General features: G+C 38.6%; 2 protein-coding genes across 5 annotated transcripts in view; both read right to left on the reverse strand.

The window, feature by feature from the left end:
- On the reverse strand, positions 1 to 3,987 carry LOC111563469 (ras-related protein Rab-11B-like). Its single transcript, XM_023262545.3, has 5 exons — positions 3,832 to 3,987; positions 2,336 to 2,531; positions 1,917 to 2,110; positions 1,688 to 1,768; positions 1 to 1,591 (listed from the first exon to the last, which is right to left on the reverse strand). Exons 1-5 carry the CDS (start codon positions 3,869 to 3,871, stop codon positions 1,446 to 1,448), a joined length of 657 nt encoding a protein of 218 aa, XP_023118313.1. The 5' UTR covers positions 3,872 to 3,987; the 3' UTR covers positions 1 to 1,445.
- A 2,418-nt stretch (positions 3,988 to 6,405) lies between these two features.
- pip5k1ca (phosphatidylinositol-4-phosphate 5-kinase, type I, gamma a) overlaps positions 6,406 to 16,858 on the reverse strand; it is a 57,468-nt gene continuing 47,015 nt past the window's right edge. Inside the window, exons 17-19 of one of the 4 annotated variants that reach the window (XM_055018107.1) lie at positions 13,948 to 14,016; positions 12,820 to 12,909; positions 6,406 to 9,863 (exon numbers count right to left, since the gene is read on the reverse strand). In XM_055018107.1, coding sequence (XP_054874082.1) covers positions 9,861 to 9,863; positions 12,820 to 12,909; positions 13,948 to 14,016 — 162 coding nt within the window. In that variant the 3' untranslated portion in view covers positions 6,406 to 9,860. The other 3 variants (XM_023262543.3, XM_023262544.3, XM_035944580.2) reach the window with 3 other exon arrangements.

Below are 16,858 nucleotides of genomic sequence, written 5' to 3' on the forward strand. Positions count from 1 at the left end.
TCATGTGAATTAACTTTATTTATGCTTCAAAATGTTCTGTGTAATGCGAAGGCAGCAAAACAAACATGTTTGCTCACTTTACATGTTTTTTTTTTTTTTTTTTTTTTAAAAGAAATATCGTAATGTGTTGGAATAAATCATGCAGAGAAGCATTTCATCCCATGATATGAAGAATTTGCATTTGTGATTTTCAGTTACATTTTCTCAGTTAACAACCGTTAAAAGTGGCTGGAGTGAAAGAGCATTTTTAATTGGTTTTTCATTTAAAATGTGCTCAGATTACACACATCTGTATCCGCTCCCCTCTGACAGATACCACATTCAAATGACAGCAAAGGAAAATGTTGCTTAAAGGAAAAAGGCACTGCATTTTGTGCATTTTTTTCCCTTTCTGTCAACACCGTTTCCCTTATAACCACCATGAAAATGTTAGCTGTGTAAAAAATAGGTGATTTGTTCCATTGAAATTGTTGGACATTAGTGCAGAAAGGATTTTCATTTCGAGACAGTTTGAATTTGACCTGAGCTATCTCAAGAAAGGAACAAAAAGGCAGACACTCTGATTCCACAAAGAATAAATCACACATCACATGTATAACACCGCCTCTCCTGTGGAGCATTAAACATTTCTTGCAAATATCCTGGACTTGTTTATTACAACAATTACCTGCAATCTTGCATGCAGCCCTGAACACGTTTGAAAGAGAAACCCCAGAACTGATTCTTGAGTGCATCTGTTTCCTTTGGTATCTTTGCACACTAAGATTAACACACACATTCACACGCATGCGCACACAGATAAAAACACGCTATTTGTTTCACACTTGCCCATAATAAGTCAGTCAGTCACGGCCAGTCTGGTCCCTGACTCGTGCTAATTTCATGCCACGGGGGGCAAAAAGGGATCAAAGAGCAATAATTAAAATTAAGGAGGCAACCAGAAACTCCAAACAGAGTACTCCAAATGTGCCTTCTGCTTATCTCCCCTTCTACACTTGTATTGTAAGACAGGTAGAATCAGTTCAACCGGACGTAAAACTGTGATTCCACAATGGAAGATCATGTTTTAAGCCGAGAAAAGGGGGTAAGTAGAAAGAACTTGGAGCAGATCTGCTGATCCCTCACCATTCCTTCACCAGGAGTGGGTCAAAAGAATCATAATCTAGTGGATTATAAAGAAAATGCAGTTCCCTACAGCTTCAGGATCGACCTCCTAATAGCCTTACACTCCGTCTCCAGTCTGTTATTACCGGTTGAGAAGTATTTTAGAAAGATTCTTCTGAGATTAGAGGAAGACAAACAAAGAAAACAGCAAAAAGGAATGTCAAGTATAAGTATATCTTGGTGCCAGAGACTTCTGAACCAGCAGCATGACATCTGAAGTAAAGCAGAGGTAAGGAGAGGAAGGTTGACAGAAAGTCAAACAGGAAAAGCAAACAAGAAGGTCACAGGCTTTGGCAGCACGGGAGTTTGTTGCCTTTCTGCCCGTCCATGGTTGGAGGGACGCTTATGTCCACTACGTTGTTTCCTGGAGAATCATCATGTCCAGATCTGTCAGATATTTGCTTCTGAGATACAATACGGTAGATTTCTATGAGAGAAAACAACAATGGTTTAGTTAAATATACAGGTGCATTACCTGGGAGATTTACAGTCAACTGCACACTGGATCTATCATTCTTTTTACCTGTGAGAATGCTCTTGAATGCTTCTTCTACATTAGTGGAGTCCAACGCTGAAGTTTCAATAAACGAAATAGTGTTCTTTTCTGAGATCGAGACAAAGAAGGCACAATATTATAGCAACACAACTGAACGTGAACAAGGAACAAGTTGAAAAATAATTTCACAGTGTTCAATTAAGTAGCTTAAACATTATGTTTAAGCTGATGATTTATCAAACATGTAATAATTTACCTGCGAATGCTCGAGCCTCGTCAGTGGGCACGGCTCTGAGGTGACGGAGGTCGCTCTTGTTTCCGACCAGCATGATGACGATGTTGTTGTCGGCGTGGTCCCTCAGCTCCTTCAGCCAGCGCTCCACGTTCTCATACGTCAGGTGCTTGGCGATGTCGTAAACTAGGAGAGCGCCTACCGCACCCCGATAATACCTGATGGCAATGAAGCAGCCAGGAGAGAAGCATGAGCTGCTGTATCCTCTCTATCATTTATGATGAGTCTAAAAAAATACATAGAAGTTTGTAACATTTTCAAAAAATCAAAAAATTCTATTTATATATAATGATTTTGTGTGTGTCGGGTATAACCTTCAGCATCCTGAAGGCCTCAAACAGCAGCAACACTAATAACTTCTGCATACAACAACACAAACTCACGCTGAGGTGATGGCTCTGTAGCGCTCCTGCCCAGCTGTGTCCCAGATTTGAGCTTTTATCGTCTTGCCGTCCACCTGGATGCTGCGGGTGGCAAACTCCACCCCAATGGTGCTCTTACTCTCCAGGTTGAACTCATTTCTTGTGAAACGGGACAGCAGGTTACTCTTCCCCACTCCAGAGTCTCCGATTAGCACGACTAGAACCAAACAGACATCGCAAAAAAAAACCCCATGAAAACAGCTGTCTGATATGTAGAGTTCGAACAAACTCCAACAGTGATGCTGAGGTTGCAGTCTTGTACAGTCTTTATACTTTTAGTCCACTCTATAGTCAGTATAATTTCTGCACCTTTCTGTATACAATTTTATCAATTTAAACTACTGTACAGCCAGTCAGGCTGAACATTTGGGGGAAAATGTATAAATTGACATTTTTCTAAAATACTACCATGTGCAATATAATTTTTTTAAAAAGCTGCAGCTAAATATTTATTCTGTCTAACAGATATATTGCACGATTGATCATTCCCTCACAAGACACCATCAAAATGTTAAAATATTGATATATTTGTTGATCTGAGTTTTCCAAAACCTAAGACGACGTTAAACGTCTTGGTTGGTCGAAAACCCAAAGACACTCAGTTAACTGTCAAAGAAATATCGAAAAATATAGAAATTTAAGAAGCTGGATAAAAGAATTTAGACTGTTATTTTTCTAGAGTTACTAAAGTCGATTAATCAATTATCAAAATAGTTGTTTACTTACTAATCCATGAATTGAGTATTTGTTGCAGCTCTAGTAATTGCAGTAAAAGATTATTCTCGGGTCAGAAATGCTGCATAATGAATAACCGACACTGCAACCTTCGTGACTAACTACAAATTGCAATTTGAATCTGAACCCATTAAACTCTTTAGTCCTACTGTATAGTGCATATTCAGTACTTTAAATAATAAAGTGCGGTTGTAGCTCAGTGCCGACATTTATAATTAAAATTGACAAGAGTCTGTAATCGGGAGCAACAGAGAAATACAGTGAACAAGTTATGAGCTCAGTAACATTAGCTTTTGTTTAGTGTTTCTATCTTGGGCCACAGAAAGCAGCTGTACATTTTCTTTTCGTTTAATTAAAGTTAACACTCTGTTCTCTCGTTTGTTTTTAAAGAGGGCGACTAGCTATTATGTTAGCAAGCTAGCTACTTATACAGCCACTTATGTAGCTGGCGTTAGCCCGCTAACTGCTATGACTGCACTCGTTAATTGGTTTACGAGGATAAAGTGTACGCTCCTGCTGACAACATATAATATCGCAGACTTGATTATTGAACTTGTATCGCCAGCAGAGTCAGCTTCACGGTCAGCAGCTATCATGTTTGCCACTTTGCTGCTAGTTCAGCTAACTTTAGCCTTGACTTAGTGGACTTCCTCAGTTCCTGCTGCGGTCGTCGACTCTGTAAAAAGAGGCTGTCATTAATCCACATTTAAAGCTGAACTTACCTTTGAACAGGTAGTCGTATTCGTCATCTCGAGTTCCCATTTTGGAGGAATATTTTTTTTATAGTTTACCACAAACAACAATAACAACAACAAGCCACTCCGCCGGCAGCTAGCTAGCAGACACCGCCTTCAAAGGAAGGGAACAAGCACGTGAATTTAGGAACTTCGAGGTGGACCAATTGGAAAGCTAATATTCTTGATTGACACATGAGTGGACCAATCAGATGACAGCTTTGAAAATACCGACCAATCATCGTGCAGAACAGAGAGCACGATGAGATATTACACCCTTTGTTCTGCTATTGAGCAACATCCGAGCAGAGTCATATTTTCGAGTATGAAGTGTTACACAATGTTTACTAAAAGGGAAAAAACAGAATCATTACACTATGTGTTTATTTCATCAGCATATGTCCCTGCTCATAAGTTATGCATATAACCAGTCTAAATAAAGTTAAACTTATATAGGGAAAAAAGAGACATCCAACCAAAACAACTTGGCTGGTCTGCAAATGTGAAAATAAACAGTAAAACATACTATCACACTGAGGGAAAAGAAAAAAGTATAAAATGCAAATATTACATTCTCTGCAAAGTAAGGTTATCCTACTGTCTGTTTATGCTCTATCAAAGTGAGATTTCCCTAGCTGCATACGTAAAAGTAGGCCTTGAAGTATTTTGGTAAATTTAATTTAATTGTAATTTTGGTGACCAAACCTCAAAACAGTACAGGGACTGCAGGTGCCGATTTGGTGGGAAATTCACCGAGAAAGTCCCATACATAATAACACAGTAACTATAATAACTACCTGATATCTAATAATCAGAGAGAATTTGCTTTTTGTCCATAGCCTGATGACAACTGATCTAACAACAGCACCTTACAATAAACAACAAAGCAGGTTCTTCTTGACACCTGGCAACCTGTTGCCATGTTTTCCAAATTGATTTAGTGATTAACCCTTGTGTTGTCCTGTTAGTCAAAATTGACCCATTTTAAAGTTTGAAAATGTGGGAAAAAATATATTTTCACAGTGAAACTTCTGATGTCCACATTTTCAACATTTTTTGGGAAATCTTTTAACATTTTTTTGGGTGGAAAAAAGAGAAATATTAAAAATGTTTCTTAAGAACATTCACATAAAAATCAACCAAAATCCAGCGAAATTTGCTGGATTTTGGTTCATTTTTTTGTGAATGTTCTTAAGGAAAATATTAGAACCCTCCTGTTGTCTTCATTTACGGGCACCAAAAAATATTGTTTCCTTGTCTGAAAAAAAATCCAAAAATTCAGCAAAAAAATTTCCCAAATTTCTGAAAATCTGCAAAACCTTCAGGAAGAAAATTCCAATAATTCCTTAAAAGTTTCCCTTAAAAGTTTTATTATAAAAAAAATTCAACAAATTTGGCAAGAAAATTCTTGTAAATATTTTTTAAAAATTTGTAAAAATCTTCCAAAAAATTCCTAAAAATATCTAAAGTGATTACGTATATATCAGTAAAACTTCTATTTTTAAGATTCACATAAAAATCAACCAAAATCCAGCCCAATTTGCTGGATTTTGGTTGATTTTTTGCGAATGTTCTTAAGAAACATTTTTAACTTTTTTTTCTCCACCAAAAAATGTTCAAAAATTTCCCAAAAATGCTGAAAATGTGGACATCAGAAGTTTCACTGTGAAAATATATTTTTGTTCCCACATTTTCAAACTTTAAAACGGGTCAATTTTGACCCACAGGACAACACAAGGGTGAATATCGAGGAGGGACATTTCACCTGCATCCCGAGATCTATACTTATGACTGTGAGAACAAATGACAGTGAAACCATGGATTATGCACCATTGTGTGGTCTTAGCTGTTTTCTATTCAAATTTTTAATTAAACATTCTTTATTGCACTTATTTTGCTTCACATTTATGCTCTGCTGCACTTCTTTAAAGCTGCTGTAGTTTTTAAATTTAATATTCGGGGGATTTTATTGTCCATCTCATGTATTGCACCCTATGTATTCTAATTTTTTTTTAACGTGTTATATTATTAGAATAAAGTTGTTTCTATTTTCAGCCTTGTTACACAAATTATGGCATTTTATACTCTTTATGTTTAGTATAATAGTATGTCTATTGTCACATAATTTCTCTATTGTAAAGCACTTTTTGCTGCATTTCTTGCAAAAAAAATGATGCTCTAGATATGAAGTTTATTATTATTACATACAAATTTAGTCATACCATGTAGACGCTTTATGTGCATATGGAACACAATTAGGAGATTAATAAAGTATACGCTGTGTTAATTAATACTAAATCCCCTTGTTTGCCCATTTTGTGACATTCAGATCTTGGGTATAATTAGATCATAGGAGAACTTAATTATTCATATGACCTGTGAATGCAGCAGGAGTTATAAAAGCAGTCAGTATTAATTAGACTCTCTAATGGAGTTAAATGATCAAAAACAGTATCCCAGATCCAAGATTAAGGATACAAATTTCCTATTTCCATCACAGATTACACGATTATGATCAGATTATATCAAGAAAGGTGGATTAAAATATTACAGGACAGTATCTCCATGGACAACAATTCATAGAACTGCTTTATTTTGTATTCATTCTGATTGAGTCCAAACACGCACACACAGCCATCTATTTATCCTCATGTATAAATAGATGAATATACACAGATATACATAAATACACATTTCTGATATGCATATTCATTTTTGAAATCATGCTATGTCTCTGTAAAGGACTCTCCCTATTGGATGAGGTCACACAGCGATTTGAAAACACGTACACAACACAGCTGAACACTTGGAAGAATCCCTATTGATCTGCATGTACAGTAAAACCCACAAATCTTTCAGTTCTTCGGATATCATACAAAGAAACAGCTGCGGCTTATAGACCATAAATATACAGCAGCTGCGTCTCGATAAACACACTGAGGAATATGGTACAGTAAATTATGTAGATTGCAATCATTTCTTACCCAGCAGCAAAAATAAAACCAAATAAAAATAATATTCTCCGATTCAAATGGAAAATATATTTGTATATCTTTATATATGTATTTATAGTTTTATGTACACATTCTCAGGAGCACAACTATGAGAAAGAAAAATAAATACAACAGCACGAGTGAAAAAAAACAACATAAACAAGAGACCGACATGTAAAATTTCTCAATAAGGCAATTAAAATGAACTGAAAAGCGAGACTGTACAAAATATTGCTGCTATGGTCTTCATCTGATGAACAACAGCAAACTGATTACAACAAACTCATTTCTATTTTACAATGCTTCGACGTTGATGTGTCGTCCCTTACGCACAAACACACATAGAAACGTACCGAGCAACCGAAGAAACGAGCTCTGAAGTTTTTTAAAAAATCCGCTTTGTTGGAACTTTTAAGATGTCAGCCACGGAGAGACTATAGTAAACACTAAACCCTACAATGACTGTGATTGACTTCACCAACACGCACACACACACACACACACACACACACGATCCTAAAATAAATGCTGTCTAAATATCAGCATGTGTGAGCGGAAAACTCCTATCTAAAGACTGAAAAAGTTATGTCTTCCGGATTATGTGATGCAAGTTTATTTGGCCTCTATCACTAGTTCACGTTCAGGTCCTTTGAATAAGTGCAAACGACATTCAACCCAAACTGCTGCGTCTCGACAACGTACTGTGTTCATTCAAATATACACACAACGGGTACGATACTGACTGCAAATACTACAACTGATGATGTACAAAGATTTGAAACGTCCGGTCGATGGGTTTCTTATTGTGAGGAGGCGACGGCGACCAGATGTGACAAATGTCACTGATATGCTGATTAGTTTCCCACTTAAAATAAAAAAAAGTGAAATTCTATTGTTGCAAATGACTTGTGTGCATCTGTCCAAAAAAGAGGGCAACACTGGAAGACGCTGTAATGATGTGAAGGTTGCTGCAATGACAAAGTCTGCTGCCTTAGTGTTGTAATTGGTGCCTTCTGTTTCAAAGGCAGGAGACGTTTTGACACGGAGTTGTAGTGAAAAACGTAGCAACACTGAATGTACAAACACTGGATGTGAAAAGAAAGAAAGTAGATTCTACTTTTTAAAAAAAAAAAAGCTGAAGTGAAGAAACTATCAAAAGTAAAAGTTCTTTGGATGCAAAGAGTTAAAAAAAAATCTGCATTTCAGAGTGAAAAAGTAACAATATCAGTGAATTTTACAATAAAGTACAAACAGACAAATAAATAAAACAGCTGAAGAAAAGTTCAGAAAATTAAAAAAAAAATGTAGCAAAAACATTTCAGTTATAAATTATGCTGCTGTGAATCCAACAACTTCTCTAAATATTCGCTAAAGCAAATGATTTCAGTCCTTCCTCTATAAACTAAACTGCATATTTTCACTACTGGTAATGTGAGGATGACAAAGGCGTCCAGATGTTCACTTTTGATTGGCTCAACGGTGGTTTCAGCACAAGCAGAGTCCTCCAACACCCTGAAATCTGCATTTACTGTACACAGAGTGAGTAACTACGAGGGTTGTGAGGTGAGAAGAGCTACTTTATGCAAGGCTGGTTTGCAAAGTCTCATTATTTTCAGCATTGAGAATAAAAAAAAAAAAAAAAAAAAAAAGACCCATAGCTGGAGGGTTTATGTTGCTTGGATGAACAAGAAACTCATTAAATCATCAGTAAAACAGATGAACAGTTGCACTCTTTGACAAAAAGCTCATGAAAACATAAAACTTCAATACGAAACATTCGATCAACTAATGGAGGAAGTATTCACATCCTTTACTTTATAAAAAGTACTAACGCCACCCTGTAGAAGTACTCTATTACATCTTACTTAGGTATTATGACAAAAATGTACTTCAAGTATTAAAAGCACTTAATGCAGAAAAATATCTCCTGTGACTGTTACATTATTGTATACCATAACATGAGATTATTAAAACTCTTGATTGAATGTCAAAGCGGGATTTTTATGTTGTTTTGGTTGAGCTCATTTTGAACTAATGATCTTAATCATTATCGATTAATCTCCTGATTATTTTCTATGATTTGACTGATTGTTTGGCTTGTAAAACTTCTAAAAAAATAGTGAGAACTCCTGCCACAAGTCTTCTAAACAATTATCAAAACAGTTGATTACTGAACTAATCGCCTCAGCTATACTTTAATAAAGTGTTAGGTAGTTTTAACTAGTAACTAATCATCTGATTTTAAGCATTCTTCTTATGGTTTGTGTGCAAAAATCTTATCATGTAAAGTAACTAAAGCTGTCAGATAAATGCTTTGGAGTAAAACGGACAATATTTCTGTCTTTGTAGTGGAATAAACACAGAAACTGGTATGAAAATGACCTCCAATTTGTACTTAAGGGAAATACTTGAGGAAATGTACCTAATTACATTTAATCACCGATCAAAGTTTAAACTTTGCAGTTGTCTCCTTTTAATGGCAGTGAGAATAAATGAACAAACGCTGCCGAAACGTGTTTGTTCTCCCCATGGATTGATTCCTTTTCTTCCTTTTTTAAAATCTGCAGCACCAGAACCAGCAGCTCCGCTCACTTCACAGCTGCTCTGTAGATTCAGTATTCAAAGCAGTGTAAAGTCTGCTGGAGGGCTGTGCTTGTGTGAAACAGAACCTGCAGTGAGTTATCACCATCTTTCATGTATGTCAAACATATAAGACAGCAGCCTTATACGCACAATGTCACACATACACAGAATTATTAAATCCATATAATAAATTTCAAGGGTTGAGGGTGAAAGGCAGGGATGGTTGGAAATCAGTGACATCATCGATGTCAGGTTTTTTTCTTTTTTTTTTTTTAATCCCCCTCTGGTTCTCAGGTCACTTTCTCCTCTCAGTGTGTTTCTGTATGCATGTTAAAAATCCTGGTTCAGACAGAGATCCCGCTGCTACCACTGAGGTCTGGACTTCAGACTGACGAGTCCTCTCCACCGAGATGTTCACTCCTCTCTGCCAGAGAACTGGCTTTACTGTGGGAGACAGACAGTCAAACAGTTAATGTAATCAGGAGACCAAACATTCCTATTTCCCCTGAGTGGAAATGCCTTCTAATGCATTACTTAATAATGATGTGAAACACTGAGCCAGCAAATCAAAGTGCTTTTATCAAATGAAAAGGAAACAGGAAAAATAGGACAGTGGGCACAAGCCGGATTTTTTGTCAACGTAGCAAACGCTGCTAAAGTGAAGATGTGTTGATCTGTTACACATCTGAGAGGTTTTACTGCAGTTTGTGTTCCCTGTTGGATACAGCATGCTGACTGCTGTGAATCTACTTATCTAATAAACATTTCTTGTAATATCTTAAAAATGATGTTAAAGAGCAACTTGCAGGTTGATTTAAAACAAAAAGCATGTGCCTAATATAGTATGGAAAATTGTCATTTGAAAAGTTAAGGTGATTTTTAATGTTTTATGAAGCACAAAGGCAGAAATGATGAGCAGGCATTTTGAACTGTGCAGTCAAAAAGCCTTTTTTTCCAGAAAGCATCACATGACATCACATAAAGGAGGCTGTCTATAGTCCAGCGCATCGTCTAGTAGTAGCTGATAGTGAGTCTGAAGTTGGTCTTTTCTTGGTACAGTGGTCCCTGGTCTGTCAGGGGGTTACGTTCCAGACCCACCCGCAATAGACCAAAATCTGCGAAGTAGCGACCATATTTATTTTACTATTTATACCTATTTTAAGGCTTTATAAACCCTTCCCACACAGCGCAGAGCAACACTATGCGCAGCGACCAGATGTTGATGTGAAATGGACAAGATGCTGAACACTGATGCTACAGTCACTGAACCAATCAGAGCCCAGCACTGTACGCTATGCATTTTATTTTGAGTAAATATTCATGTAATATGTTTTAATTATTACTATTTATAGATTTTTAATATTGTTTTTATTTTTTTAGGCTTGAAAATGCTTATTTCTCTGCAAAAATAATTAAAATAATGTAGCGATCGCAGAGTCGGTCGCTATGACTGAACTGTTCAATCAATCAATCAATCAATCAAAATGTATTTATTTTATAAGGACTTTCCAGGTAAAATCAAACAGTAAAATTTGAAGAAAAGCAAATTAAAAGAAAGCAACAATAGAACACATACTAATAAAATAAAATCAAATAAATTAAGATAAAATGTCACCACATTACTGAGTGTTAAAAGCCAGTCTGAAAAAATACGTTTTGAGCCAGGCTTTGAAAAGGCTGAAGTCTGTGATGATGCACATGTCAGGGGGCAGTTTGTTCCAAATCTGTGACTGAAAAGGCTCCATCACCCCAGTGTTTGTTGAGCTGTTCAGCTGCAATGCACCATGGGAGTCCGGGGTGCTCGGGGTTGTGCAGGTGGCAAAAACTCCAACCTGTCAGAACATCGAGTTTGCGCTTTTCCTAACAATGAAAGCCAGTTTTGGTTTTGTGCAGGTGAAGTTGGGACTTCACTGCTGCATTCGTAGCAAAAAAACTCTAATTGTAGACAGTTGGATGATGTTCTTGAGGTATGTTGGAGTTGTGGACCGGACCTCTAAACCTAGACCTGCTTCAGTTTCACCATCACCAGCTGCTTCTGGTACCATCATCAGCAACACTGCAGTTCCTATAAAACTTAATTTGAGAAGAAATGCAGCCTGTAAGTCTTCTTTTATGTGTGCAAACTTATAAACTAGTCTGCTCTTTCCCTCCTCTCTTTCTTTTTCATGTGGCACTGTAAAATGTAGTGTTGCCAGCTGATTTTCATGCAGTAGTTCCTGTTAATTGTACTACATCCTGATGAGTGATTTCATTTCCCCACATCTTCTCTTCTTGGTCTCTCTGACTCCTGGCAAGCTCAGAATTATAAGCTGTCATCCACCAAATGCATATGAATACTCATTTTCAACCTCATAGTGACAAAACTACTGTTAGGATCCGTATCTTTTATTGTTAAACTGGACCTAGTTTAGCTGTTCTCCATTTTGTGACAAATGCAGTTGAAGGGCTTATAGATATAGTGGCAATTTTTCAAAAATCTAGCTCGACTTTCCTGCACATTAAACCAGTTGGGTTGCCAACCTGCAAGTTGCTCTTAAAGGATTTAGTCCGCGTAAGCATCTGGTGTGTTTCAGTTCACACAGAGCACAGAGATTATTTTAAATTGGAAAAAGAAATAGCCGCATTTTCACAACAATTCTGCATAAGACTGCAGTTAAGACTATTTTTTCTAGTGTAAATTGTAGTTCATTATTGTATACATTGTTGTAAAAGTTCCTTTAATTATATCACCTTTTCTGTCTTACAAGAAGAAAACTTGTTTGTGACATTACTAGTGTTAAAGGTCTTGTGTGAGAAGAAGATGAAAAACAAAACGAGATGACAAGAATGCAGCCAAGGACAACCAAGTAATGTCATTTTCACTTCAGAACTTTTGTTTTTCTAATTTTTACATTTTTTTTAACAGCTAACTTTTACATCACAATGTATATTCTTGAAATAAAAGCATTACTGTCGGGTAAAAGGTGAGGTTAGTTTTTAGCGTGAACGTCTAGCAGCGTGAGTCATGGGAGTCTGGTGATGCATGAAGTGGCTTCACACAGCCGATGTTTATGTGTTTTAAACTCTGAGCAGCTTGTTGTTGGAGGGATACAGGATGGCTGGTCGTGGACTAAATGATCACAGTCTGTGACCATTTCCACCCACTTATCAATGACAAATGAATGCTGTAATGTAGGGGTGGGTTCCTGCACACAGACCTACTCTTAAAACAGTAATGGACTCTGGGACCTGAGAAGCTTTTGTCTACATTTACTGTAGAAGCTTCTCACACAGTGTAACGTTACAGCTCATCCTTTAGTGCTCCCGGATGAACAATCACCACAACATGGGCCAACTTTAATTCCTCTTTCTAAGGGAATTTCCTGTGTTTTTACATTTTAGTCTGATGCTTCTCACTTACTGTCTCTCTTTCCCAATCCCCATCTGGCAGGGCCTTAGACTCTGAGCCATAGTGTAGCGGAGAGTACACCCAGGTCCTGTCCTCTGGAGGCTGTTTTTACACACCCACCACAGCAGAGGGGGCCAGAGGGACAGAGGAAAGGCCAGAGGCACAGAGACAAGCAGCAGGGGCAGGCAGGAGAGAAAGACACAGGAGACCACAGGAGAAAAGACAAGACAGGAAATGAAAATTAGGGATGCATAAAGGAGGAAATGTTTTCGAGACACATCGGAAAGTGTGAATCTGACATACTGCGTTAAGGTGTTTACAAGGATCTGTTAATCCTGGCAGAGCTGAGCGAAGGTCTGTTAGAATGTCATCCTACTGATGTGTGTTTGAGTGAAATGTCTTGGTGTTCTGGAGCATTTGGATGCCGAGTGAAGTGTAACACAGCCAGGGATGAGTCGCTGCATCAGCCAAGCAGGAGTTATGAGCGCCGGGAAGACGGGAATGGGGAGAAACAGCCAGGATGCCGGGACAGTCAAGACACAGAAAGCATCCTCAGTCAAAGCAAAGCAAGGGAACAGGATGTGTTATTTTTCCTTTCCAACAAGCAAAAGGGCCTTTTTTTTTTTTTTTTTTTTTTTTTTTTTACAATCTGGGGAGTCACATTGCATTTGAACTCAGTGTGTCTCCAAAAAGCCTTGCTGAGGGTAGAAACCAGCAGCTCTTGGAGGGAGGGAAGCAGCTGCAACACGGTGTGCTTGTAACAGTGACGGAGGTGGATGTGGTGTGAGTTGATGTCGCATTTACACTCTGACATGAAGCTCAACAACACACAGGTGCAAAAGAGGGATGCAGCCAGTTGTCAGTGAGTGAGGAAACAAATCTTGAAACAAGATAAAAACACGACCAAAAGAAACACTTTCGAGTAAGAAGCTGTCTTTTGTTTACTGTAAACCACTCACCATGGGGAGGTTTTAGCTTTAACACAGTCACTGAAACATCAAGACAAGCTGCAGTTCCCTCCAGAACATCTTGTTTCCTCTCAACACTGTAATCACGTTTCATTAAATGCACACAGGACTAATCTAGTGGAACACCAGGACAGCAGCAGGACTAGTACCGTCTAACTCTCTTATCACTTACAGGCCAACCAGACTGGCATTTCCTCCTCTCTCGGAAGGGAGAGACCACCCAGGTCCTCCCATCAGGAAACTGACAGCAACAGAAGATGGCACACGGACAAACAAAAAGACAGATACGATAAGTTGAAGTGAGGTAGAAAGGGATGGGGGAGCGACAAAAGAAAGGTGAGGTAACACAATGAAAAAACACAGCATGCTGAGGTGAAAATGGAAAAGATTGCTCTGAACATGTGCAACTCCAGCAGAGACACACTGGATGAGTCAGTGGTGACGGACAGATTCACAAGTCTGGCAGCCGCTCTGTTTTCATTTCCCTCTTCCATAAACACTGCTATCTCACCACTTTCATTGTGACTCATGAGGACAATCACATCACTGAGAAGATGCAGAGGTAGAGGGGAAGAAAGAAGGAGGAGAAAGCTTCAGGACAAGATTAAACAGAGAGGTGAGAATTATCTGAGAGCTGAGGAGAGCAGACAAAAGAAGAAAAACAATCGGACATGGAGAACAAAGGAGGAGAGCAGAGCGGGAATCATAAAAAGTGAATGTGGAGAGACTGTTGGTAGCGGCTGAATAATTCAGACCAAAGCCACTCTGAGGAACCTGTGAAGCGATGACACCCACACACCTGTCTGCACCTGTGTCTTAACCAAGCAGCTCAGTCACACAGCCACATTTTCCACATTGAGAAGCCTGAATGCTGCCACCTCTTATGGCATAACTCCCCTTCAATCTGTAGATACTGTATAACTCAAAGTCAACACCAGGATGCTCCAACAGTTACAGGAGAGACTGGTTTTGCTAAAATGTGCACTCTTGCAGAAGTTAGTGACCGTTTAGGGAGTGTTAAGGCAACTGAAATCTGATTCATGCTCATTTTCTCTTAAAAAAACTCAACTTCTGCGACCTCGCAACTGTGTGAATTAAAACCAAATCACATGTCAGAATAAAAGAAAACAAAATGTGCTCAAATGTGCAAAAACTTAGGACATATCAATGAAAATACACCTGCACTTAATCTTTACACAGTTTATGGCATTATTGGTATGAAGTGCTCTTTGTTCTCACTCTTTCTTGCACCAATTAATTTGTGCCATTGCTCCACTAGAATTAAGATTTTAACTAGTTTGAAAGCTGTGTCTGAAACTCCTGAAACATAAGAAATAATCACAGAAATGCAGCTCTAACATTTCATGAAAGAACGGAGTGGACCAGCGCCTGAGGCATTCATCAACGGAGGAGGCAGGCTGAGCGATCATGCAGAAACCTGATTTGTGTGCGACGTCAGAGGAAAAAGAAGTGATGGCGATGAGGGAGATGGCAGAAAGAGAGAGGGAGCAGAAGGATGATAAGATGAGCTGCTGAATGGCCAAACTAAGTGACGTGGTGGAGATGAAATATGGATTTTTGGCAGTGCATTAACTGCGGACAAAGCGGTGTGTTTTCTCTTGGTCACTCCCTAGAAGCCACGTGTGACTGCAGCAGCTTTCTGTGTAGTTACACTTCAGGATGTGTACAGTGTCACTTTGCCTCGTGCGGCGCTACAAGACCCCCGCTGAGTGTTCACCTCCTCCTGCTGAAGCATGAACTGGGTGTCAGCCAGAGCCGGTTAGATGAGAGTGCTGTTAAATAACTGAGGGAGCGCATCGACTAACCTGTTGGTCATTAGGATTTCTCATGGCACATTAGAGGGTGTTTGATTGCTGACAGGGGACACCCAGCAGGCGTCCGGCCAGGTGGGAACGTTTCTATCTGTAACTGTGATCACCATCCTCCACCTGACACTCATACATTTATTTATACCTGCGCTTTCAGGCACATTTAGACCTGCCAACACAACGCTACCTGATGGAAGCCGTTTGCTTTTCAGTAGGACAATCCTGGAGGCTGAACACATGCAAACTGAAAAAGATCTGATTGTTATTCACACAAAATCAGCCACTCTGTGCACCTGAAGCCTTGTTGAAGATCACTAAAGACAGGAACAGCAAAGTGAAGGTGTGCAAGCTAATATCAATCAACTCTCCAAATCAGAGTGTACACTACAGTACACTGTGTGAAACATTTTGGGAAATATGCTTTCTTGTTAATCCTCTGAACCTCCAAACCAGCCAGGAGGTTTGAAATGTGTTATCTTTGAAATGTTGCCAAAATGACACCATTTGACAGAGTTAGAATCCATAAAAACAACAAGAATTGTTGGATTTTAAACTTTCTGATGGAATTTAAAATCACCTAAGACATGTTACATTGAAAAGAAAAATAACAAAAAATGTGGCGTTTGCAGTAACCAGATTCTATAAAAGCAAGAAATTCTGTCAAGCCGTTAGTGATTCATTTATAATCAAGAGTCACGGGTCAAAAATTCAGGGATTATTTGATTTTGTTGGGCTGAACTGCAGGCTGCGTTGGAGTTCTCTGTATTCCTAGTCATGGGTGAGACTTTATGTTGTAGTGAAAAATTAGCCTACAGTAAGTAGAAATGTGACAATAGCAAATAAAAAATGCTCAGAAACTGCTGGGGTTCAGAGGGTTTGGAGGTAGATGAGAAGACTGGTCTGATTCTCACGGCTTTATGGTAAATATGAAGCCACTGTCAGCAGACTCAGCTTAGCATAAAGACAGGATAACTGCTATCAATCTCCCAATTTACACCCCGGGAAGAATATGAACAAGCATATTTCCAAAAATATTTCCTGAAACATTTCCTTCCACTGAATACACCACACACTGCAAACAATAACTGCACACCATTTTTCTCATACCAGCCTGAGCCTCCACTCTCTTTCTGCAGTCCTTTTGTCAGCGCCTCTGTAGAACAGCGTCACACAGCTCAGTCTACTGACTTATCAAACCATAAACATATCAACCCTGACTGAATATATGTGACGTAATGTCTAAATGAAAATGTC

Source organism: Amphiprion ocellaris, chromosome 2 (genome assembly GCF_022539595.1).
Source record: "Amphiprion ocellaris isolate individual 3 ecotype Okinawa chromosome 2, ASM2253959v1, whole genome shotgun sequence".
NCBI lineage: Eukaryota > Metazoa > Chordata > Actinopteri > Pomacentridae > Amphiprion > Amphiprion ocellaris.